General features: G+C 36.7%; 1 protein-coding gene across 1 annotated transcript in view; it reads right to left on the minus strand.

Annotated features, from left to right (window-relative positions):
• Positions 1–4,319: 4,319 nt before the first annotated feature.
• LOC135465591 (hepatocyte nuclear factor 4-gamma-like) overlaps positions 4,320–25,774 on the minus strand; it is a 49,192-nt gene continuing 27,737 nt past the window's right edge. The window contains exons 2-7 of the mRNA XM_064742853.1: positions 12,991–13,278; positions 12,045–12,181; positions 11,241–11,390; positions 9,371–9,611; positions 8,364–8,600; positions 4,320–7,589 (exon numbers count right to left, since the gene is read on the minus strand). Coding sequence (XP_064598923.1) covers positions 7,090–7,589; positions 8,364–8,600; positions 9,371–9,611; positions 11,241–11,390; positions 12,045–12,181; positions 12,991–13,278 — 1,553 coding nt within the window. The 3' untranslated portion in view covers positions 4,320–7,089. The remainder of the gene's footprint in view (positions 7,590–8,363; positions 8,601–9,370; positions 9,612–11,240; positions 11,391–12,044; positions 12,182–12,990; positions 13,279–25,774) is intronic.

Here is a 25,774-nt window from a genome sequence, read left to right on the forward strand (position 1 = left end):
CCATGGCAGATGTACAACAGCCCTGTGTGTAGCCATACAGCCATGGTAGGTGTACAACAGCCCTGTTTGTAGCTATACAGCCACGGCAGTTGTACAACAGCAAAACAGTTGTATGATAGTCTTCCTTGCAAGCTTATAACCTCCCAATCATACAACAGTACTTTGTGAGGCCATTTAATCTGCTACATCAAACAACAGCACTGTGTGTAAAAGTACAGTCATCTGCACCATACGACCCATATAGCCAGACCAAAATCTTAGCCAAACAACAACACCTACAGTGCCTACAGACAAAAAAATCTTCTTCACACAAAAAAGTTCTAATTTTTTTTTTTTTGCAGTAAAGTGTCGCTGTAAATTGGTCACCAGATTCACAACAACAGCTATAAATGTAAATAATTAGTGGTCAAGTTTTTGTGAAATCGGGTGATGTCAGTTGTATGTATGGCCGTGCGCCCCGTGTGAAATAACCCCAATTGGGATTTCAGGGGGTCTTGTGAGTGTACACAGATTTATAGGTGAGAAAAGGTAGGGGCTATTGCAAGCTAATGCAGGTAAAAGGTGTGCCGATAGATTTTTGGTGTGACAACGCAAAATCATATCTTCTGGCCACAGCAGTTTGAGAGACACCCCCACCCCCCTCTCCATGTCTCGCCTAAATCAGCGTGAAATCACAACACCCAGCGAATTGCTGATTGGGTTTATAAACATCAGGCCATGGCCTTGTATTGGAGTTTGCGAAAAAAATGTTGCTGATGAAGATGTTACTGTATAATATATACTGATTGTTATATGCAGATCCCATCCATGTGTATCTATGTATATTTATGTATATATATATATATATATATATATATATATATATATATATATATATATATTCTTTTATGCAGTATATATATATATGTATATATATACATAGGTGTTTATGTATGCACGTTGTATTCATATATCTTAGTGCTTTATCTGAGTATCTGAATTTTTGACAAGTTCTCTTAAGAGCATAATCACGTGTAATATGGAGTAAAAGTAACTAAAAGAGGCTGTTAAAAAAATTCCAACAAAAAAAAAAATAGTTAAGGAGACTCATGGTGATTTCTCAAATACATGTGTGGTGTGAATTTTTAAGTGTATTGACAGCAGAAGATAAACACATGCACTGTATGTCTTGCCATGATTTCATAGCGCTCTCGTTCATGTCAAATTGATCTCTGCCAATTTCTGTGGGGGAAAGGCCGGTTAATTAAACAGCTCTTAGTGTCTGATCCTATGATCCTTTTTTTTCCTGGTTGATTCGGGAGAGTGTGAAGCAGACATTACATCTGCAGGTTTTTGGATATGCATTTCTGTACATGTAGTGCAGTTGTTTTTGTTTTCTTTATTAAAGTGTAATTATTAAAATACAAATAAAATGTCATTACAAACTATTTCCTGAAATATAGCAGTGTTTATTACTTTTCTAAACTCTGGTTGAGACAGAAATGAATAAAAAGTATTAGATGTGGAGGGAAAAATTTTAGCAAGACCATTTTTTCACGTGTTTCTTTATAGTACCCCTGCACATTTTTAAAACTTTTAAAAATGTTAGGGTGATGTACAGCATATGCTTACAAGTTCATGTTTCAGATCAACTAAAACCATACATGTATAGAATTTCATGAATTTCTATACATATCTATGCATGTCATGATTATTTGAAATGAATAACCTCATTAAATTATTACAAAAGATAACACACAGAAGTACATGTACATGTAAATATTTACAGTAGTGTAATATTATATGCAGATAATGTTGTTTTTTTTTGTTGTTTTTTTGTTGTTTCAAGCCCAACTTATTTGAAATTTTAAAAAGATATTTTTTGTGTACAAATAGTATACGCGTATCGTATCAAATTAGTTTTCAAATGTACTATAAATGTACAAAAGTGGAAAGAGCTGAAATATATAGCTTTAGGATATACTGCTTGTCAAAGGAACTTATTTGTGTGAAAATGTGAGATGTAAGAATCTATACAGTCAAATACCCTGAATTAGTGCTCTGCTTCATGTATGGCATGAAATCTTTGCTCTTGATGGGTGAGGTTGTGAGTTCAAATCCAACTCTTGCCGGTTTCGCTGTGTCTGTAAGTCAAGATGTCCGGAACCTGGCAAAGGGTGGTTGTTTTCTCTGGGTATGCAAACTTCCTGGGCCCACCAATAAAACAGGCCAAAGTTGATCATATAGAAGTGTAAAATTCTTCATTATCGCATTAACACCAATTGAACATATACATTCTTGAAGTATTACCCAAACTGACATGAGACATCAGGATTATATAGCTGTATGTGAAACGAAGTACATGGGTAGGTCTTTAAGTAACCTGCGGATGGTCATAGGTTTCCCCTGGTCTGCTCGGTTTCCTCCCATCATATGTAATGCTGGCCACCTTTGTAAAAGTGAAATTTTCTTGAGTACGATGTAACACATGAATCAGGTAAATAAATAAGTATGTGAAAGGGGAAACCAGGATGAAAACAGACATTTTTTTTTTTTTTTAGATGGACAAAAAGACCAAAAATTCAAATTTGGAATTAGCTTGTCATGGTGAAGCAACATATTCAGTTTCAGAACTGAGTAGATAAATAACTAATCTCAAGTGAATGTTATAAATAAAGGAGCAGCCTCAAGGACCCAAAAGCATCACCTAAGTTAGAAGGTATTATCCAAAATTTGGACGCTGGATTTGCTTGTGTAAATGATGATTTTTTTTTTTTTTTTTTTTTTTGGATTGGTGTTTTACGCCGTACTCAAGAATATTTCACTTATACGACGGCGGCCAGCATTATGGTGGGCGGAAACCGGGCAGAACCCGGGGGAAACCCACGACCATCCGCAGGTAGGTGACAGACCTTCCCACATACGGCCGGAGAGAAAGCCAGCATGAACTGGAGTTGAACTCACAGCGACCGCATTGGTGAGAGACTCCTGGGTCATTACGCTGCGCTAGCGCGCTGTAAATGATGATAAGCTGGAGATAAAGTAAGTGCATTAATGAGATCAAAAGCCAGACAAATCCTGAAAACGTTCTGAATATGTAGAAGGTTGATACACACCCGATAATAAATATCAGCCGAACACAGTATGTACGTGAATTTATGTGTAACCCATTCCTGATAATGGTGAAAACCTGCGCTGTTCATAATCTCGACAAGCCTCCTGTATGATGTAACGCCACTGGTGAACAGACGAGCGATATTCACGAGATCATAATAATCTAGATACCACTCTCCAGTAAAACCGTTTTTCATTTGCTTCGGCTCTGTCGATGAAAAATCGATATTTACGGCAAGCAATTACATATACCGTGTGGAATATAAAATTACTACATGTGTAACCATAATTTTCACTGCTACTATAACCTAAGCAAATTGTTCGGGCAACATGTCTGCTTTGAGACTCCGAGCCTTTTGCTAAGGTGAGGGTTTTACACATTTTAGTGCAACATGTGACATTAGGAATTGACATATTTAGCTTGGGCATAGCTGACAGAAAATAATGTCAAAAAAAATTTGTGATACCGCTGAGGGAGTTAGCAGTCGGCAGCGGTGCGCAATGACTCGAGCATCTCACCAATGTGGCCGCTGTGAGTTCAAGTCCAGCTCATGCTGGCTTCCTCTCCGGCCGTACTTGGGAGGTTCTGTAGCAAACTGCGGATGGTTGTAGGTTTCCCCAAGGGTCTGCCCAGTTTCCTCCCACCATAGTGCTTGCCGCCGTCGTATAAGTGAAATTTTCTTGAATACATCAATCAAATAAATAAATTTTTGATAGCAATGCATCTTCAAGTGCTTTTCCGATACTCCTGTTTGTCCAGGTTAAGAACTTTTTGGTTTTTTGCTTAAAATTTATTTCTTTGTTATTTTATACCACACTAAAGAAGTTTTTTTTCACTTACATCGTGGTGACCAGTTTTGTGGGTGGAAGAATCAGGCTTAAACCACCAACCTTTGCAAGATACTAAAGAACTTTCTTACGTGTGATGTATAGACATTCACGTCACATTACTGGAAGACAAAATCAGGCTGTACAAACGGCCCTTTGATCTCCGTCGACAGGTTGATCTCACCAAGGCCCCACAAACAAGAAAAGCAGAGAAATCTAGAATTCCACGTCTAAGACCAGGATTGAAACGCGTTGCCTTGTTGGCTTGCACTCACAGACCTTACCACTGAGCCATATCGTGTCCTTCTCCTCTAGAATTCAACTAGAATTAAATTAATTGAAAAAGTCTAACACTGTCCCATTCCAAAGAAAAGCACATTGCATGAATTAACGTCAACAGGTTTTTATTAATCTTCTGTTTCCAAATATGCATTTTAGTATACGGGAAAAAAAGGTGCTTATTTAAAAAAAAAAAAACACAGATACATATATAATATGTATAATATACATATATGGCTACAAAACAGTTGGTATCACACTTTGCTGGAAATAAAGCTGTATTTCTTTACAAAATATACACAGTAAAGCACTACCTGATGAAAAACATTTCTGATGACGAAACTTTTTTAAGAGCAGGTTTTGGCTAGATACCATAATATGAACCTTTTCTGTCTCATAGCAATACAAATTTTAGAAATGCAAATCTGCGTGTCTTAAACTTTAATTATGCAAATCATTTAAATACATGTACATATTTATGCAAACTTTGCTGTGTTGTTCAAATGCATTCATGCTTACGATTTATTATTCACATGATCTCGGGCATGTTAGCATAAGCTGTCTCAAAAATCAAACAAACAAAAAAAAAAAAAAAGACGGTGACTGTCTTTTGCAAAAATTCATTATAAACATTCTACATACCGTACAGCAACAAAAACTCATCGAAAAAAATTTCCAAAAATTTTTTTTTTTTAGCTTTCTCAAATGTTGCACTCAATGGCCATCACACCGTACATAATAATCATTCAAACAGGTACTGAAATTATAAATTTCAAATAACATCGATAGTCACGTACATATTTTATAATATGCAAATTAAACAGAGCAACAAGGTAGAATAAAGCTAAAATGAGGAAATGATCATTCAGATCATGAAGATTTTCTTTCACTTTGCATTTCCAGTTGAAGGCAAAACAGCACCAAAATAAGCTTTAAAAACACTTTTTTAAAAATTTAAATTAAAAAAAAAAATTGCCTAAGCTTTGTGTTCAGCATATTCTGTTTATCAATGCATTTCGGTCAGGCCAGCAACCGCTGAGACAAAAATTTGCATATTTTATGTTGTCATATAGATATAAATATATACCACCAGAGCAGACCACTAAACTTTGTTTATGGGCTGAGACAAAAACAAGTTAACATCTTCAAATAAACTGTCCAGTGAACAATGAATGTCTTATCTATGCATAAATTTCTTAACAGTAAGGACATAAACACACCCAAAACAATGAGGTACATATACAACTTAAAATAATAATGTCATATAACAGCATGTACATATTCATACGCAGTCATAAACTTTCTCCAAAAACGAAACAATATCATAAAAAAAAAAAAACTTTCGACAAAAATCATGAGGGAATATCATTTGATTGTCAGTTATATTTGCATATGTAAATTGATATACGTGTCTATTATGACACTAATTTGGATATGGTCCCTATACAAATTTTTGTGTATTATGTGGATGAAGAAGAGTTGGCTATTGGGTACAGGTATGAGTATATAAAAGAAAATACAAGCTAATAAACTATGAATGCAAACCAAAAAGTTCATATGCTATTTTACATGGTTTCATCGCAGATTCAGCAAGAAGAGAACTAAGAATTCCACCATTAAGAAATTCACAACCTTGGTATTTAACAGCAACTAGCACCAGTGAATGGCTTCATCAAGAGTAAATTTACCTGGAAATACTTGAAATCTCACTTAACAGGTTTCATTTAGCTCTATCTTTCATAACAAACATACAAATCCACAAATGGAGCATCTTTTCAACACAATCTCAGGCAAATGTGAAAGTTTGATATCAGACACGGATTCACTTTTGCCGCTGTCTCTATTTCAAATCATAGGCCCCATTTGCCATGTTTGCAAAGCGGTCGTAACTTGCGTTTCATAATGTTCACGAACACACACGACATAGTGAAAACATATGTCACCATGGTAACTGCCCTTGACAAAATGTTGCAATAGATTTCTAAACTGTGTCCAATGAAATCTTCAAATGCGGGAGCAAACTGAGCGTCTTTGGATTGTTTTGTCCCCAAACCATTTAGCCCATTGTATTATTCTGTTTTAAACTGTAGATGTATGTAATTCTTAGAGGCCTCAGTATATTTAAAGAGATCTTGCCCCGAAAACAACAACAACAAATAACCTACTATTTGTAACAGTATTGGATTCTCACAACTGATGGAAGCAAGAATGGTATTAATGAGTTCATGAATACTGCTAAAATACATGTACGTCAACTTCAACTTGTGAGCATGTTTCCTTCCAGAATACTGAATAACCCATTGAAATATATTGTGCATATACATTTTGCATTGACAAAAAAAAAAAAAAACAGTCATAAGAAACTATTAAAAATTAACAACTCTGCAATTTAACATCTTACAATTTAAAGATGATAAAATTGTCCTCACATGCATTCAGTAAAATAAAAGTCAACAATGTAACTTGAGACATTTGTCAGAATTTATGGTCCGAATAAACCATAAATTGCATATGTGCAACTATGCGTTTCTTCAGTGCAAAAAAAAAGACAGAAGAGGCACTGTTTGAAGTTATACAATAAATGACCTCAAATTTTGCCCCCCAAATGTGCTTCTTTTCAGAGGCTAATAAATGTCATAAAGTATTACTGAACTTTTGGTGCTGAAAGCTACGTGTTTGCAAGAAAATATCGCAAAATAGCATAATACCTTCTAAACACCTTCTCCAAACACTTAATTTTAAGGTTAATAGAATTTTTAGAATCTGGCAAAATGCACACTTTAGTCTAGGGGAAATTTGAGGTCATTTACTGCAAAGGCACACTTTGATGTTCTGTACAAAACACACACGCTCACAAATTCATCCATGATCAATCAAGACAATGTAAATTTACACGACTTCTTGCTTGAAATTCTGTATACATGAGGATGAGAATTTGAAATGTTCTGATGTCTGGGGTAAGGCGGGTGATGAAACCGGCGTCATTGGGTGAGCGTTTCGCATATGCAAATTAGCTGGAGCATAACTCGCCGTTGATGTGATGGTCAGAGGAGGACTGGAGGACAGATTCGACCCATCCACAACGCACGACAGGTCTGGCTGTTCCATCATGTGGGTGTGACCCATAGAGTTGACCGAGCTCGGGCTCACAGCGTGCGACATCTGGACGTGTTGAGACGACAGTTCGCTGTGGGGATGCGTCGCCATGGGGATGGGCTCAGGTGAATGGTGCAAGAGACTTGAAGCCATCACAGGACTGGAGTGTCCATTCACCATGCTGTCAGAGAACACAGATGTGGGTGTGGTAATGAGGGGTGGTACTGTAGAGCTTGTCCCTTGATTACCTCCCGCTGACACTGAAGCGCCATCTGCTGCCAAGCTGTTAGCACCTAAGGAAGGGAATGAGGCTTCTGTTAACATTGAACAGCATTTGTAACAAGAGAAAGCTGACACCTCCTTCCTCTATAAAGAAAGTTTTCATCATTTCATTTCCACACAGATTGAACCATTAATTACTCAAGTAATAATGGAGGTATCAGCTCATTATTTTGATTTATTTATTTATTTGATTGGTGTTTTACGCCATACTCAAGAATATTTCACTTATACAACGGTGGCCAGCATTATGTTGGGCGGAAACTGGGCACAGCCCGGGGGAAACCCACGACCATCCGCAGGTTGCTGGAAGACATTCTCACTTACGGCCAGAGAGGAAGCCAGCATGAGCTGGACTTGAACTCACAACAACCAAATTGGTGAGAGGCTCCTGGGTCATTACGCTGCGCTAGTGCGCTAACCAACTGAGCCACGGATGCCCCCCCATTATTTTGTTCAAGTCCACCATTACTTGGACATTATTCACAAAACAGACACAGTTGAAACTACATGTACAATGGCAACTGGTACTAGTTTCTTTGAGCATATATATGCCTTATTTCGACATACAATGCTTTTTGTAACCATCACCAATTACTGAAAACTTTCTTTTTAACAAAACTCCTGTGCCCAAGAAAATTCAAACTAAAAAAAGAAAGAAAAAATAAATTATTCCTTCTTTTGATTTTTAGAATTTGAACCAATGCAATTCAAACAAAACCTCAAATATGGTGACAGAGCTAAATAGAGATCATGGTCAAAGTCAAATGAAGGACAACATGGTTTACCTCCCAGCAACATTTCTTGCAGCAAGTTGTCAATCTTGGCCATTCCAAAAAGCTTAGCAAACTGTATTTGTTCGATCATTTGCCACGTTATGCTCTGTAAGGGAGGCAGGGTAAGCAGCAGTTCTCCAAAGCGCCCCCTTGAATCATACTGTCTGTCGTTGATGTAATCCTCCAGGTTTATCTGAACCTGGTAACGGAAAGCTTTGATCCTCGCTGAATCAATCAGACCTTTGGCATCTGCAGACAAAACAGGTCAGGTTCTGAGAAGCAGATACTAATTAAGCTACCATTTCTTTGGTTAAGAAATCCCCAAAATTGTTATTCAAAGACCACGCATGGGAAATGATGGCCAGAATTAAAGTCAGGTGCTTTTGTTTTTTTTTTTAATTTTAAACAAAAAGTCTGAAGTCAGTCAACTGGAGGAAAATTTGCATGCCTGAATGACAAAATAATGTAGAAAAGTGTTTGGTACTCAAAATTTGCGAAGACCTCTGGCGAATTTTGTGCCCATTCAAAAATCAAGTTGTTCAATCACTTGCTACTGTAATTCTTCAACATCTTTATTCACCCATATTCTAAAGGCATTATTCTGTGTTCACTGATAAAATTATAATCTCTGTGAATCCCTGACACTAGCCAATCTGACCAATGTCATTTTGTCTCCAAAATCAATTTGAAAATGTGCATAAATTTTAGAACCAGGGTTGCTTTCATGTCACAACGCTCTGAAATCTAAGCTGAACAAGGCGAGGCATTATGAGCAAATTATAGAAGGTCCATTAATTTTAATTGTGGCCAGTCATAAATTGCATACACGTAAAAACAAACTAATAGAAACATTGTAACAATGATGAACACCTATTTACTCAGTTTAATCTTAAAGTTCAGTTTAAGATTAAAAACCTTTGGAGTTCACCTGTCACCAACTGGCCACCTATCAGAATATACATGTAACACGGGGTAATAATGAAAGCATACTACACAAGACGAGGCAGGATGAAACTTACCAGGATCAAAAAACACAATGGCTTTCAAACAGGCAAATTCTGAATCATCTACTTGGACATCTCTCAATGGCTTCACAAGCTCATCTAATATCCTTGCAGCTACCCTGGCGATTTCAAGGTCGTTTGTATGTCGCGGAATAACACAGTCGTTGCCTAGCAACAGCAAGTCTTTCAAGGAAATAGATCTCCTGGCCACGCCTAGCAACAGATGTTCTCCTGCGTGTGCCCTTAGCAACGCAACCTGTTCAAACAGAAACGTATTCGTGTAATTCTACAGTCAACTGATGATTAAACTTCATTATTTCTTTGCCTGATTTTTAACGCCCAATCAGTAATTTTTCATATATACTTAAACAGCAGTTAGGTTTATGAGCTGGGCAATCCAAAGAACTCGGAGTGAACCACTGTTCTTTGGCAAGTACATGATAATCCTTATGACACGAACCCATAGTGGGGCCTCCGTGGTTCAGTTGGTTAGTGAGCTAGCGCAGCGTAATGACCCAGGAACCTCTCACTAATGCTGTCACTGTGAGTGCAAGTCCAGCCCATGTTGGCTTCCTCCTCAGCCATAAGTGGGAAGTTCTGTCAGCAACCTGCAGATGGTTCTGCCCTGCTTCCTCTCTTCATAATGCTGGCCTCCGTCATATAAATGAAATATTCTTGAGCACGGCGTAAAACACCAATCAAATAAATAAATAAATAAATGAAGCCATAGTTGAATCAACGAGAGGTGGAAATGGTCTAGTTCCCTCTGTGATCAACTGTGTAGAAACATCTTACCATTTTTACAAAAAAAATAGAATAAATCTTAAATCAATAATCCAAAAATTTTAGTTTTTATGGTTTAGGTAATTTCCTTTTTTCCCAGGCTTTCACATGATCTAAGAATGTCTTTTAACAGGAACAATATGCAGTTTTCGAGTTACACCATTACAACAACAGACTGACGTTCCGGTGCAAAATGATCTTGCCACTTTACGGCACTGTAGGGCTACTTGCCTATCTTTTAACATGGCCATGATCATGTTTAGAATAAAAAACCAGCAGAACATCATTTGTGCAATACTGGGAATGCAAATTCACCAAAGGGCACACTTTTTAAGATCATGCTAATCCTTTCAATTAGTTCTCTATATTTTATATACAACCCCATGGTAAAGCGATGACGTCATATCACAAAGGGATGTCACTCTGTTATCGTAACGTCATATCACAAAGGGGCGTCACTCTGTTATCGTAACGTCATATCACAAAGGGGCGCCACTGTTATTGTAACGTCATATCACAAAGGGATGTCACTCTGTTATCGTAACGTCATATCACAAAGGGATGTCACTCTGTTATCGTAACGTCATATCACAAAGGGGCGTCACTCTGTTATCGTAACGTCATATCACAAAGGGATGTCACTCTGTTATCGTAACGTCATATCTCAAAACATCTGTATTACTCAGGCATTTCAGATTAATTCGATGATTTTCTATTTTTATTATTATCCCCTGCTTCGACATTGAAAAAAAGATTTGTTCTGCCCATAAAACAAAAAATGAAAATGGCGTGGCCTCAGATTGTGAGGGCTTTTGACAACACAATCATGGCACTATGAGAAATTGCGGCACTATAACACTGATAGCTAAATCAGAATCAAGTTAAGTATTATGTCACTTGAAAAGTGCTAAATATTAAGTGAAATACAGTATATTATCTATGAATATACATGTAGCGTGATGTTGTGAAACTATTCAGCCTTCCATGAAATATGAAGTGATTGATCTACGGTAAAAAGATAGGATGTCCAAAATATGTCTGACCAACCAAACATCGGCCGACTGACCGAAAAATAGACAGGCTACATGTACAAATAACCCACCTGATCGTCCAATGGGAGCTCACAGAAGCAGGGGATGTACTTGGCCCATTCCACCAATATCAACAGCTGTTGTTTCATGGACTCGCAGATTTCGTTTGAACCAGCCAGTTTTTTAGAGTTCAGGTCAACGGCACCACCGAGAGGTCCAATCTGGAAAGCAACCATTTTATTGAGTTATTACAGTTACAAACCTACGAAGAAGGGAAACACATCATTGACTTAGCTGCATATGTGTGCAGCCAATTAGGAAAAAAGCATTAAGACTCTGGGCTAGGTTACTTAATATTGAAATGAGCTCTCACAAACAATAATCTGATAATAATGATGCACTTTGGAACATATAATTACGCTGATAGCATGACAAGGGCATACAACACTGATACAAGTTTGGACATAATGTAAACTTCCTTTTGATTTAATGTTTACTTTCCCAGAATGTAGGACGTTCATTAATGCTGTGAGAAGTTGGGACGTTATACTGATACATATTGAGAAATAGGATGTGTATTAATGTTGAGTTGGGGCATTTATGTACATTATTGTTGAGACATGTTGGGACACAATTTTGATACAACTTGGAAAATTGGACATTAATGTTCAGGCTGATACAAGTTGGGACGTAAGTTAATGTTGATATGATTGGGACGTAGGCAGTATAAAGTTTAGGAAAACATTTTCAATAAGACATGCATGGACTATGATTCAAGAAATGCATGGACTATGATTTAAGAAATGCATGGACTATGATTTAAGAAATGAATGAACTATGATTCAAAGAAAATGCTGTGCAGTTATTAGTCTTACATCAAAATAAAGAGGATCCACTTGTCTGGAGAGAATCTCTGCATTCAGCAAAGTACTGACAGACAGCGACCCATTCTGAGCCAAATCTTCGTAGCTGGTTCTTCGGACACTGATCCGATCTCGCTCATTCTGCACAGCTGTAAAACAATGTACTTGTAGACATTAATAATACATCAAAATCATGAGATTTTTAATCAGAAAGTAGGATCAATATACTATATGACCATAAATTTCGTCCATGACTAACTTGCCCATTTTTTCTGATTCTGAGAATTATATTGATTTTAAAAATATGATTTGAGGTTTGTTTGGAACATGGGATGATATTCTGCTGGAAACTTGCAAATTTTAGCACCAAAAATAAAATATTGTGACATTTACTTGCCTCTAAAAATGCACATTATTTATTAGAAGGTTATTTAGAATAACGTGTGATTCAAGTTTTTGTCAAGCATACATGTATAATAAAGTCTTTTTATAACACCTGCCCCTACTCCCCAAATATTTATTACAAGTTGGAGTACATAGGAGCAGGTAAAATCAGCTGAATATGTAGTTTCTGAACCTTGCTGTGAAGAAAATGTTTTTCCAAGAACTCTTAAAGGCATAAAATCCCATGATGTTTTCTAGCATGTTTTCTAGCATGAACTTTCAAGGTTAAGTACAAGCCTTGAGGAGGAGGCTAATGGATACTATTATCATAGCTTACTTATGGGTTTTCCAAACATAATGCAACATGACAATTAATATTAAAAAATCAAGTACTTTTAAGGATTTGGGGTTATCTGCCTCCCCCAATAAAAACTCCATTTTTTCAAAGACTTACAGAGTCTTGAAAACTTTTCAACAAAATTCAAGGACTCTCAAGGATCATCAGTTCAAATTCTTCAGTGTCGCACATTTCCCAGCATCTTTAACAAACAAAACAGTGGAAACTTACACCCACCTTCCTTTTTCATTCCTGCTCGAAAACATTTTTTCAGGCGACAGTAACGGCATTGATTCCGCTTGTCCTTATCCACAATACAGTTGCGGCTGAAGCGACAAGTGTACACATGATTTTTGCGGACGCTGCGCCTGAAGAATCCCTTGCAGCCATCACAGCTTGCAGCACCATAATGCTTTCCTGTGGCTCTGTCTCCGCAGATAGCGCAGAACTGACTGAGTCCAGGTGTGCCAGGGGAGGCAACTGCAGGCACCTGCGGCACCGCCTGCATTCCCATATCGGGAGACTCTGAAAATGTACACAAAGAAAAATGTCAACGTCAAACATATACTTATTGTTACAATGAATAAAAATTTAAATTTCATGATTTTATGTCAAGTGAACCACAGGAATTTTACCAGCATTTAGTTGATTGATTTTGGGGCCTCAGTTGCCTAGTGGCTTATCAGTGTACTAACACCAGACAATCACTCAGGAGCTTCTCAATAATGTCATTAATGTGAGGGTACTTGTAAACTCATTATCCAATCATACTTGGATAGGCCTGACAGCAACCTGCTGATGGTCGTGTGTTAAGGTCGTCGTGTAAGTGAAATATTCTTAAGTACAGCATCAAATTCTAATCAAATAAATAAATAAATAAAATTAAATTGATTAACAAATTTATTTATCATAAATTTCCGCTTCAAAACAACATCACAGATGACCAGATGATCACAAAAAAAGTATTCTGAAATAATTGAGTAAAATATTGAGAAAAGTAGATAACAGTGAAGGTGCAAATGGTACATGTAATGTCGAAATAAAAATACATGCAAATATGTCGAAAGTTTATCTTGCTGCCTGCCAATCAAACAATCACACCTCAAGGAGATAAACACATTTCGGAATAAATAACAACCCGTTGTAACAATCTGTACGTGGAGACATGATCTGAATTTGTGTGGCAGCCAAGTTTTATCTGATTCGACAAGTCAAGTACTTGAGAATTGGTAGCTGAAGTAGATGTATCAGATCAGTCCACAGGGGTGACCCGAGTACGCAACCTGCCCCACAAACTCTTCAAAGATACAAACTTATCACCAGGAACAGAACCGCAGCTATTTACAGCCAATCTTGTCTAATCGTTAGTTTTGGTCACATTTTGACCAACAAACTGCCTCACAATCATGATGCAGATAAAAAACAAGGTTTCACTTTGTTGTTGAAGCACACACATGTATGTCTTGTGTACTTGTGCCATAATTTTAATTTGGATTTTCTACTCATCCACACTGAGCATATTTGAAAGTACAAGACAAGTGACCTTCTACAAACGTAAGAATGTAAGGACGGCCACATCAGCAATTATATTGTCACTTAGGCTTATCAACAGTGACTGCTTGAGGAAATCCATAAATACGCTGTTAAACGCCAGAATTGAACCCATGTCTCATGTTTCCTTGCAACTGAAATACAAGCATCTTAGCCATTTAGCCACGACCCTCTGCTAATCAAATTTGTAACTTAATCTAGAAAAGCCTAATGTAAGTGTTTCTGTTACATTGGCAGCTTTATCTCCTATATAACAGGTCATCCATGGTTTCAATAGTTTTCCTGCAATTTGAGATGAACAGGATACTGGAACTTGAAATGGCTGCCCAACAAATCTGTTGCACAATATTACTTGTTCTTGGGATTCTGAACAACAAGTGCTTAAGTACTTTGATTTGACTGCCATTGCACCGCTTTTGAGAGAAGACCTTAACTTTTATTTCTCCCAGAGGACAAGGAAATTAAAGTCAACACATGGTTACAAATCAACAATGCACCATACAAGTTATATACAACGGTTGATTCAAGTAATTATCAACTTTACATACATAGCATCAAAAAAATGCATAAAAACTACTTTTTTTACTGTAATTCTTCAACCTTTTTGCATGTTGGCAAGGTGTTCATTCCAGCATATTCTGAAGTCATTATTCTGTGTTGACTGATAAAATTGTATTTTTTGTGAATCCCTGAAACTGCCCAATCCAACCAACGTAGTTTTCTCTCCAGTATCAAATTAAAAAATAAATAAATGGACAAATTGCACTGAAAGTTGCTCCCTCATATACTAAAAGTGTGAGGATTTAGTGCACCTCACTTATTCATACAAATATATTGTCAATCACTTCCCATATTACTCTGTAATAGTGTCACATGTCTTAACTATTAGCAGTAATACAAATTCAGCTCCTAACAAATTTTTCCACAAGAATGAAAAACAAAAATGAAGAAAATTATTTGAAGTAACACTTTCAGTGTAAAGATTCAGAATTTTAACTATTCAATGTAGGTAATATCCTAATTTTCCAGGTATTTTTTTCTTTACTTTTACTTACGTATATATTTCATATACTCACCTATCAAAATATATTTATTTCAATTCAGACTAGAAATAATTCTACTCTAAATAAAAAGCTTACAATTTCCAGTAAAGAAACACAGTGCAGCTTTATGCCTTGCTATTTTCACCATTTTAGTCTACATTTATACTGTACATCATTGTACATAAATCATGTCCAGATGTCTTTAAAGTACACATACCCTCTGTTTCATTTATTTATTTATTTTATTGGAGTTTTACGCTGTACTCAAGAATAATTCACTTACATGACAGCAGCCAGCATTATGGTGTGAGGAAACCAGGCACAGTCCAGGGGGAAACCCATGACCATATGCAAGTTGCTGACAGACCGTCCGCAAGTTGCTGACAGACCTTCCCACGTACGCCAGGAGAGGAAGCCAACACAAGCTGGACTTGAACTCACATCGACCGCAATGGTGACAGGCTTCTGGTTCACTACGCTGCGCTTGTACGCTTACCAACCGAGCCACGGAGGCCCCTTAGTTTCATTTAAACTAGATCGTTTTCCTTATAATTTACATTTACAAGGTACATGAATTCTGGGTAACCGTGACTCCCTATATATCCCCTGGAAAAAAAAAAAGCACTGTCTATGGGTCCATGATATTGCATTGAATCAGTATGTTGATCATAACACACTGGTCTGGTCCCTACGGTCAAATATTCCACCAGCCTACTAGTGACCGGTCACTGACACATGGGCATGAATACATACACCGGTAAGGGTTGAATTTCTTCACAACATTACACCAACATTTACAATCGCTAACCATTTTCAAAGTTTTAAAATGTAACCTACCCAGTTGAAGTCTCATCACAATCTACAGGCACTTTTACTATTGCTTGCCATTTTAAGTCTGAACTTGTAACCTACATATATATAGGTGAAGTCTCATCACAATCTACAGATACGAATTACCATTGCTTGCCATTTTTTAAGTCTTAACATATAACCTAGCTAGGTGAAGTCTCATCATAACATACAGGCACTTTTACCATTGCTTGCCAATTTTAAAGCCTTAACATGTAACCTAGCTAGGTGAAGTCTCATCACAATATATCGGCACTTTTACCATTGTTTGCATTTTTAAAGACTTAACATGTAACCTAGATGGGTGAAACTATGGTAACTTTGATTTAGGTGTACACACAACAGCTATACACATATTTACTCCCAAATTGCACATTTACATCAATTAAAATTGGGAAAGCCAATGTGTCAATCTTTCTTTGAAGGTATACTGAAGTCAGAAGCAGTGTTAACGATTAAAACATTCATCCAGGAACAAGTACGAATAAAGTCAATAACAGTTTTTGGTCAATTATAAAATACCTTGTTAAATGTACCATAATGTATACAGATGCATGGATACGCATTTTCACGAACACCAATTACATGTACAAGCACACAATCTGCAATAAATTTCTAATTAACATATATCAAAAGGTAATTCATCTTTGAAGTTTTAAATGTCAGCACACAAAAAACACACACATCCATATATATATATACATGCATGTACACATAGATCTTTACGAAAAAAGTGATAATTTACAGATCTGGCATGTCTAGGGACACTTTCAGCAAACTTTGCAAATCACTTTTTCTTAACTTTTCTCATAAATGACGTCGCCTTACGGCAGAATAGCCCAAGCGCCATCTTTTACGAAAAAAAACTTACCAGAAATAAGACTTATGAAGTCTTGTGAAAGTGGTTCATTCACAGTATGAATCTAATGAAAACGCAAAAGAAAATAACTAATAAACGTTTAATTAAAACAGGTATAAAGTGATTAGAATTAAAGACTATTCGACACTCACCATAGTAATAGGCGTTGTAGCACTCATACGGTGGGTACAGCATTCTTACTACTCACACTACCTTAAATTTTAAAACTTCTTAAACTTAAAGTTCTTAAGTATAAAATCTATGTGTTGGGGCACACCCCCCTGGTTCTACCAGGCTTAAGCACGTGTCCCTGGCTTAAAACTGGTTCTACACTCGTAACAGGCTATCTCGTGATGCAGAGAGTCTACCAGTGCACAACTTCAAGTATATTTATATATACACTCAAAATGTACCATCTTTTAAAGAGACTTGCTTAAACAAACATTTCAAATCTCCATATTTCAACAAAGCCCACAATTTATGGGACAAAAACAACATGTGATTTGGTATGCATATAAGTTTCTTCCATTACTACTCATAAGGTACTGGCTAATACACTAAGCACATGGTACAGGTGGGTGTGGCCAGAGTAAACAAGGGGGTGGACATTCCAAGATTCACCAGCACTGATTGGACAGTGTCTTCTGTCATTCAACACAGGCACTGTTTGACAACCTATCCTCAGTAGCATTTGGGCTGATCTCCCTGAAGACTACATGTACATGCTTTGATGGCTTGCTACTCCAACATGTCAACAGAGGCCCTTTAAGGGGGGAGGTGGGTGGGTTAAAACAAGTTGGGGGCTGGGAGCCAAGGGGCTTTGAGAGAAGGGCATACTGATAGAACAATCATTAACTGGTCTCACTCAAGTGAAAAATGTGAAATCAGCAAATTTAATACCTGGAGCTCATGATGGCTGCTTGCACTGGACTACACAGTTAAATGTACAGCACACAAATTGTTTCTTGAACAACAGTGACCAGTGCTATGGCTTCAGTTTATTTTCTCAAATTTTCATTTGCCTGTGAGTAGAATTACAATCCTGACTGCTATTTTAAGAAACATCAGCTATAATATGAAAAATGGCTGTTCAGAAGATCAGATTTTACCCACAGGGCAACATTCTCATAGACTCAGTAAAATCACTCTAATTCAGGTGAAACCTGTTTTATTTTGTGTTTTAGACACTAGATTAATCCAAATATGGAATAAATTAAAACTGAAAATGCACCTTTTCACTTTGTCTGATCTTGATATTTTCATGATTCCTGTTTGTTTGGGTGTTTTTAGGCTTTCCGATCACGTAGATATATCTTTAACAGCTAGGAAAAAATGACTTTGACAGTCCACATTTCCCAGAAATTAGACAACTTTTATGTTTTATTTTGATGCCCTCCACTGACACTGGAATTGTTGTGACTATGATTAACTACAAATCGTAGTCACATTTATTAAATGTTAATATTTAAATTTATTTATTTATTTGATTGGTGTTTTACGCCGCACTCAAGAATATTTCACTTATACGACGGCGGCCAGCATTATGGTGGGAGGAAACCGGGCGAAACCCACGACCATCCGCAAGTTGCTGACAGACCTTCCCACTTACGGCCGAATATTTAAATGATTAACATACTAACAATATGAAGCTTACATTTGCTGTTATTTGTTCCAGCCAAATACACATATCTGTAAAATAATAGTTTACAAATGATAAAGCCATTATTATTATCAAAATCAAGATTTGCACACTACAACTGAATGACTGTTATCTTTACTGAAAAAGAAAAGAAGACTACTGCGTTCCTTATAATGTAAATGCACCTATTTGAAATTCTAAAATTCTAAAATTGTTTGTTGATTTAATTTCTAGATTGACTGATTTATTTAGTTTGACTGTTGTTTTCATTTTGATTTTGACACATTATCTACATGTGATTCAACATTTTAATGGCTTCCCACTTGACAGCAGATGTCACCTCCAGTTGCCCAGGTAATGATTTAAGGGTACATGTACTCCACTGATCTAGGCCCCTCACCTCTGCTCACTTTATCACTACACTAACAACTGATGAGGAGTTATCTGTGTGACCTGGGAACAGGGTGAGGGGGAGATGGGGGAGGTTGACTGGGAAAAAGGTTTTCACCAGTCACAAGCACACAGAATCACTCTGATCAGGAATTTGGTTTGTGATGTGGTTTTAAGAGCTCTAGAAATGCTGCATTTCTAACCAACTGTTAATTCAATCAAAAGACTTGTTATCACAATACACAGGTGAGGAATGATAGCAATTAATCTGTGTTTGACTTACGATTAACTTTAACCACAGGTAATATTTAGTGGCACACCTTTGTGTTACCTGACACTTTCTGTGATCAAACACCATAAAACTAACTCATATCACTGATTTATAAACCATGCTGAGCATTACTCAAATACCATTTTCATATCACTACACTGCTAAAAACTGGTAAGTGCAAGCAGTACCAGCAATGTGTGAAACAAACCTTACCACAGACGAACAGAGATATACAATGTTCATATTGCTTTCAAAGGGGGAAAATTAAGTTTTGATTCAGGGCTTCCATTTAAAATCTTTTCAAACTTTTCAAACCAGGATTTTTTAGCTCTTCTCTGTATGTCTCTAAGACAGCTATACGCAAACAATAATGATTGTAGACAATGAGCATCCCCTGCCATAAGAAGAATTTTGGATCTTTTGGAGACGATAAAAATGTTGTAACCTAATTCTTCAATTTTTTCAACTCCTTCTGCAACCAATATTTTGAAAATTTCTGAGAGAACTACGGAGTGTAGAGGGATAATTTGCACAATTTTATGAAGCCTATGGACTGGGTACATGAAGCATAATTAATGCTAAGTAGTCCTTACCTACATGTACATGTAAGTGCAATTTATATCTCTATAACACACATTATCATGGTGTTTAAGGGCAAACTCAGCTAAGTGAACTTCATGAAACCCACTCCAGCATCGGTACTGACAAAACCAAATCACTATCACGATCATTTTCAAAACCACTGTACGCATGCATTCCAATCAAGAAGTGCTTTCATGGTTGAAAAAGTTGAAAAATTTACAGTACATTGTATTAAAATCAACACATATTAAAGTCACAATTTCTCATTAAAACACCAAGTAAACCGAACAAAAGTTTGAAGGCATCAGTACGATGTCATTTTCAGTCCTCTCTTTATTGAAAATCATAAATATCTCCGAGGAACATTAAGCAACACGATTACCATGGATGATATTTATTAGAATATTTGTTTTGGGCCTGATGGACATGGGTAAGTGTTGGTACTGTGAAGTTTGGATTGAGTGGCATGAAGACAGACAGGCTCAGACCACAGTCTCCAGTGAGTAGATACAAGCCTGGGATTATCTGTTCTAGATCCACCTGTATCAATCTGTGGCTATCTCTCCGAGGCTTCAATTTCGCACTCGGCCACATTTATCTCCAAATAGTTCACACATTTCTCATACGGCCCACACTCAAACTTACACCCAACTAAACTGACACCTTTTTTTTTTTTTTTTTTTGCGAGAGATTAAAGAGACTGATATTTGATTATTCTATTTGATTGCTTGCTTGTACTACTTTGATTTGGATGCTGGTTGTTTAATTATATTCCACAGGATGATTAACTGATTTACAATTGTGCTTCAGTAGAACTCAAGAAAGAAATATACAGAATTTTATCTGCTCAATTACCAGAATAACAAGAATTAGTTGGTCTTTCAAATTTGATGATTGACTGACTGATCATGGAACCAATTCAGTTTCCAACAATACATGAAACTAAAAGTCTTTTGTCCTTTTTTTTAAAACATCCTCATGTTTTGGACACTTTAAATGCAACCTACCTTAAATCCTCAAACTTTTCGAATATGAAATAGCAATTTTCAGTACGAATGCTATGTTTAAGCACACTTTAACTCCGATTTTAAAGATGGAACTACATGTTTGAGGTTGGCAATTCCAAGGCTTAACAAAAAGTATAATTCCTTTACGCGTGGCCTTGACCTTTCAGGGTCACAGTAGCATTGCTATCAAGCGGTCAGCGCGCATGTGATCTTCAAAAGAGACAAAAAAAGTCCCTCTGATTACCCTATAAATAGGGTCTCCACCCCAGTGTCCTCAGTTTTTAAAACACAAGTGCCTGTTGGATATCCAAGGGTGGGGGAATTCACTTCCCAGAGTCGACACCATTCGTTCTCCATGCTTGCAAAATTTCACCTGCGAAGGTGAATGACACCATAACTGGGTGGGTGTGACCCCTCAAGGCGAAAGGCCTTGTCATTACCCAAAAGAAACCCTCTCATCCGGTACATCACTGATGCTGGTGTGAGAGGGGGGAATTTTATCAGTCTACTGTACGTGTACATTTGAGTTACTTTTCTGAAGTAGAATGAAATAGGTTTAACAGGCCACTTGATTATCATCTTTCTAATATTTAATGACTGCACTTGTTCATCAAAGACACATCAGGCAAACTCATACACACAGGTACATGAAGTGTTATCAAGCGCATGACGGTCACGTTTAGAAAAACACCACGTTAAGATGTAGATCAATAGGTAAAAATCACACCTGTATCATGTGAAATTACGACCTTTGAAATTTATTAATACTATTATATAAATGTATGTAGGCAGAAACTGTAACTTATCCATTTTGCAGCCCTGTAAGTACATGTATGTGGTGTGAGGACACACTGTAACACACCTAACTACACCCCTGTACTCCCTGAACCCCCCCCCCCCCCCCTCCCCACACACACTCAGGTTTGACACTGCGCAAGACCCAACCCCACGGAGAGGAAGTGACATCAAAGATAGAAAAAACAAGATATTCATCAAATGGCACATCTAAATACATGCAGGCCTCAGGTGAACTTGGGCTACATATGTAACTTTTGACAACTCTTCTGAGTCAGAGGTACAATATCATAATTGATTACAGAGGCCATACAGGAGATTTTTGGCCAATAAACCCATACTTGCAAATTAATAAATAAATTTTCTCAAAAGTTATGATGACTTTTGAGAGTTCCAAGATGGATAACTGGCCTGGGGATCACAAAGTGATCTTAGACTTAAGTCAAAATTTTAAATTACTTTAAAATTGTTATTTCTGATGTAACAAGGTCAAATATTGCTGGTCAACGTAAATTTTCGGTATGTTATTGCACAGCAATTTCAGCTAAAATAACGGAAAGCAACATACCAAATTTAATGATTAAAATTTTGACTTAAGCCTAAGATCATTTTATGATCTCGGAGCCTGAAACTTTGAAAGGATGAAATTGCTTGAATATACTTTGTCTTCAAAACAAGAAATAGTTTACCAATTTTTCTTCCCCAAGCTAGCTTTTTGATCTGATGGTGTGGAACAATGCTTGACTTTAAGTCAATAAAAATTCCATAAAGATTTCATTCAGTAAAGCACAGTGTCCGATACATCGCACACATACATTTAATCTGTTAACTGTTTCATCTACTGCTTCTGATGTCTCAATAGATAAATTTATTTGCTACATTCATCGCTACTTTTGCTTAACAGTTATGCCTTACACACAGCCAAGATGATGGTTAAATTTACATCACCACCTTAATTGATAACTATATAGATGTAGATAACTGTACTAACAACTGTTCAATTACATCTTCATGCATATTCACATACATTTTAAATCACAATTACTAGTACCGACAAGTTAAGTTTTTCAAATGAGTCAAACCTTACAGAAATTCGACAAAAATGGGGAAAAACGAAAACACATGCAATATATATGAAATAACAAGGATTTGATCACTCTGACTTTCAAGGCAATGCTATTCAGAACTTTTTTTTAACTCACCTCCATCATGTTGAAATTTTAACTGTGTTTTAAAAGTAAATCCACCCAAATCACTAAAACAATAACTTTGAAAAGTCTTGGTCAAAGGTAAACTCTCCATACAATTTCATGAAATAGAGGCCTAGCGCTGGGCGCTGACGATTTGCTGTTATGATGAATCGAATACGAGTGCTATTTATCTGAGAGAGACGCGAAGTAACTTTCAACCTTAGACTGATTATCATTACACTTGGGACTTTTGTTCCTCGGTTCATAAATAATTATTTAGTCATTAATTAACGTCCAAAGTGTGTGGGTAAAGTTCTATGATAGCGCAGATCTTGTGATGGACATTGCCCTTGCAGTCAAACCTTTACCCTCCCAGCTGTAGGGGACCGCGTGATATCAGTGCTGTATCTCTGATCACTCCGTCATTAATACACACATAAACACACCTGACTTAATAACACACGCTTCAATTTTTAAAAATTCCAATTTCAAAATTTTAAAATGAAGAATTTTCAAGGACATTTTCTTACCTATGTAAATTTTCCTTCCCGCCTCCATGGATTGTTCCCTTATTTTAATTTCTTGCAGTTTATACTCTATTTTTTTTCTTTTCTTTGCTATATAAAATGAAAATTTTTGAAAATATGGAGAGTTATACGAAGTAAATTAGAGATCTGGATCTGGAGGATTCAAAGTCCAGAAACCAGCTTCAAATCTTGTATCAGATAAATGAAACTAGAACAAAGCTGTAACACGCCCCCTTCCAGAAGGCCTGGTTAGAATAGCTGAAGGAACTGAAAATGGTGATCATGTTAACACCTGACACACATAATTAAAATGCAAAATCATGATCTGTTTGCTCAGGTAAATGCCTGGGCAGGTATGTCTGTGTCACAAATGGGCAGTATTTAGGCTGAAGACTATAAAGGTGTGGGATAACAGTCATGTGCCTTGTTCACAAAAATTAAGCAATAACATTTTTTTGGCCATAATGTGTGAAGGTATTCGAGATAGTATAAAGCTATATTAAATGATTTGATAGCATTACAATCTTAACAAGTACTTATATTTAATTTTGCACGAAGACGTTGACTGATAATTTTGATTTATTTTTTTTTTCTTTTCTAAGGTGACAATACATTTAAAACATGAACATAAAAGTAATCAATATATTTTTTCAACAAATAAAACATATTTATGCGTACAAAAATGCTGTCATCTTTAAGACTTTGTTTCTTATTTTCTTTGGATTAATGACAATGATAAAAGTTACACATATGAAAAACATCATTACCAAATTCCAAATGTGAAATTAAAACCTCCACCTGTGAGTGAGCTACTTTGGATGTGAACAGAGTTAGGGAACTAGATGTGGGGCGTAATGTTTTCCTGCTCATGGATATGGAGTGTGCGAGGTGACTGAAGTCACATGACACCCGATCCCAACGCATTATGGTGGCAAGTCTCCACAAGATGCGTAGCAGGTTACAATTCAGGTCAGGGCAGGCTCTGTTTGCCAAACAATGCAGCAAATAGCTACTTGAATGAAACACGCGGATCAAGTTATTCTGGCGACGTCGTCCAAATTCACGGCAAAACAACGCGTGAAACGTAAAGCCGGGTAACAGTGACACTTTTCTTACCTCTGAGCACCAGAGAGTCTGATACTTTGCCCCCATGTTTGAGGCTTATCTACATCAACTTAACAAAGACACGGAGAAGTCAAATAAAAAATTTAAATCTATTGTGTTTTCAGTATTAATGTCAATAGTAACCCAGATGAAGCAACGTGAGTCGGGCTGAATGTGGTAACTTGTTACATGTAAGCAGGTAACTAAATTTTCACTTAAATCTGAACTTAAGATATGCTGCCCTTCAGGATTTGGCTGCCTTAAAACAGGATAAGATCAGTCTTGGAGTGGTCTCTACTTAGAAATACGCTTGGATGTTCACAGACTGTTAAAACACATACAGTATTCATTCCCACTTTTTTGTGCAAAGTGTAGAAAACGAAAGCATGTAAGTCCAAAATGTGTAAAAGTGAAGAAAAATTTCAAAAACCAACCCCTTCACAAAAAGTTGGCAATACAGGAACAAATAATGGACCACTGTGAATAAAGGAACGAAAATTTTATGTAAAGAGTGTAACTCTGTTAAACTGTACAATTTATGAGGACAAAGTGTACCAAATTTGGAAGTTCTATCTCAAATACTTACTGAGAATTGACGTCAACAAGACACATGTAACATATTTCATGAAAGAAAACCAAATAACTCAGAATTTTGTACAATTGAGAAAAATTACAAAAATCCCCCCAAGAGATCATGTCCAAGAGAGTCAAACACATATAACTGACAAGAAGCCCTATTCCATTTGTCAGGGAGTCAAACACATATAACTGACAAGAAGCCCTATTCCATTTGTCAGGGAGTCAAACACATATAACTGACAAGAAGGCCCTATTCCATTTGTCAGGGAGTCAAACACATATAACTGACAAGAAGCCCTATTCCATTTGTCAGGGAGTCAAACACATATAACTGACAAGAAGCCCTATTCCATTTGTCAGGGAGTAAACAAATTCCAGAGATTTATTTGCATTTAAAAATTTGGGTGGGATAAATTCAAATCCTATGTTTTCTAGCGTTTAATGTCATAATTAAATACTCTGATGAAGAGTGAAGGTAATTAACACACTGCCGAAGGGTTTGAAATTCGGGATTGACACATAAAGTCTGGCGATTAAAATTTCGATGTATAGTAAGTCTTCAAATAAAGTTAAGAACAATGATTGTACCTTGGGGGGTCGTTCAACTTTTGAACAGTTCATCCTTTGAAAATTAT

This window comes from Liolophura sinensis, chromosome 5, assembly GCF_032854445.1.
Source record: "Liolophura sinensis isolate JHLJ2023 chromosome 5, CUHK_Ljap_v2, whole genome shotgun sequence".
NCBI lineage: Eukaryota > Metazoa > Mollusca > Polyplacophora > Chitonida > Chitonidae > Liolophura > Liolophura sinensis.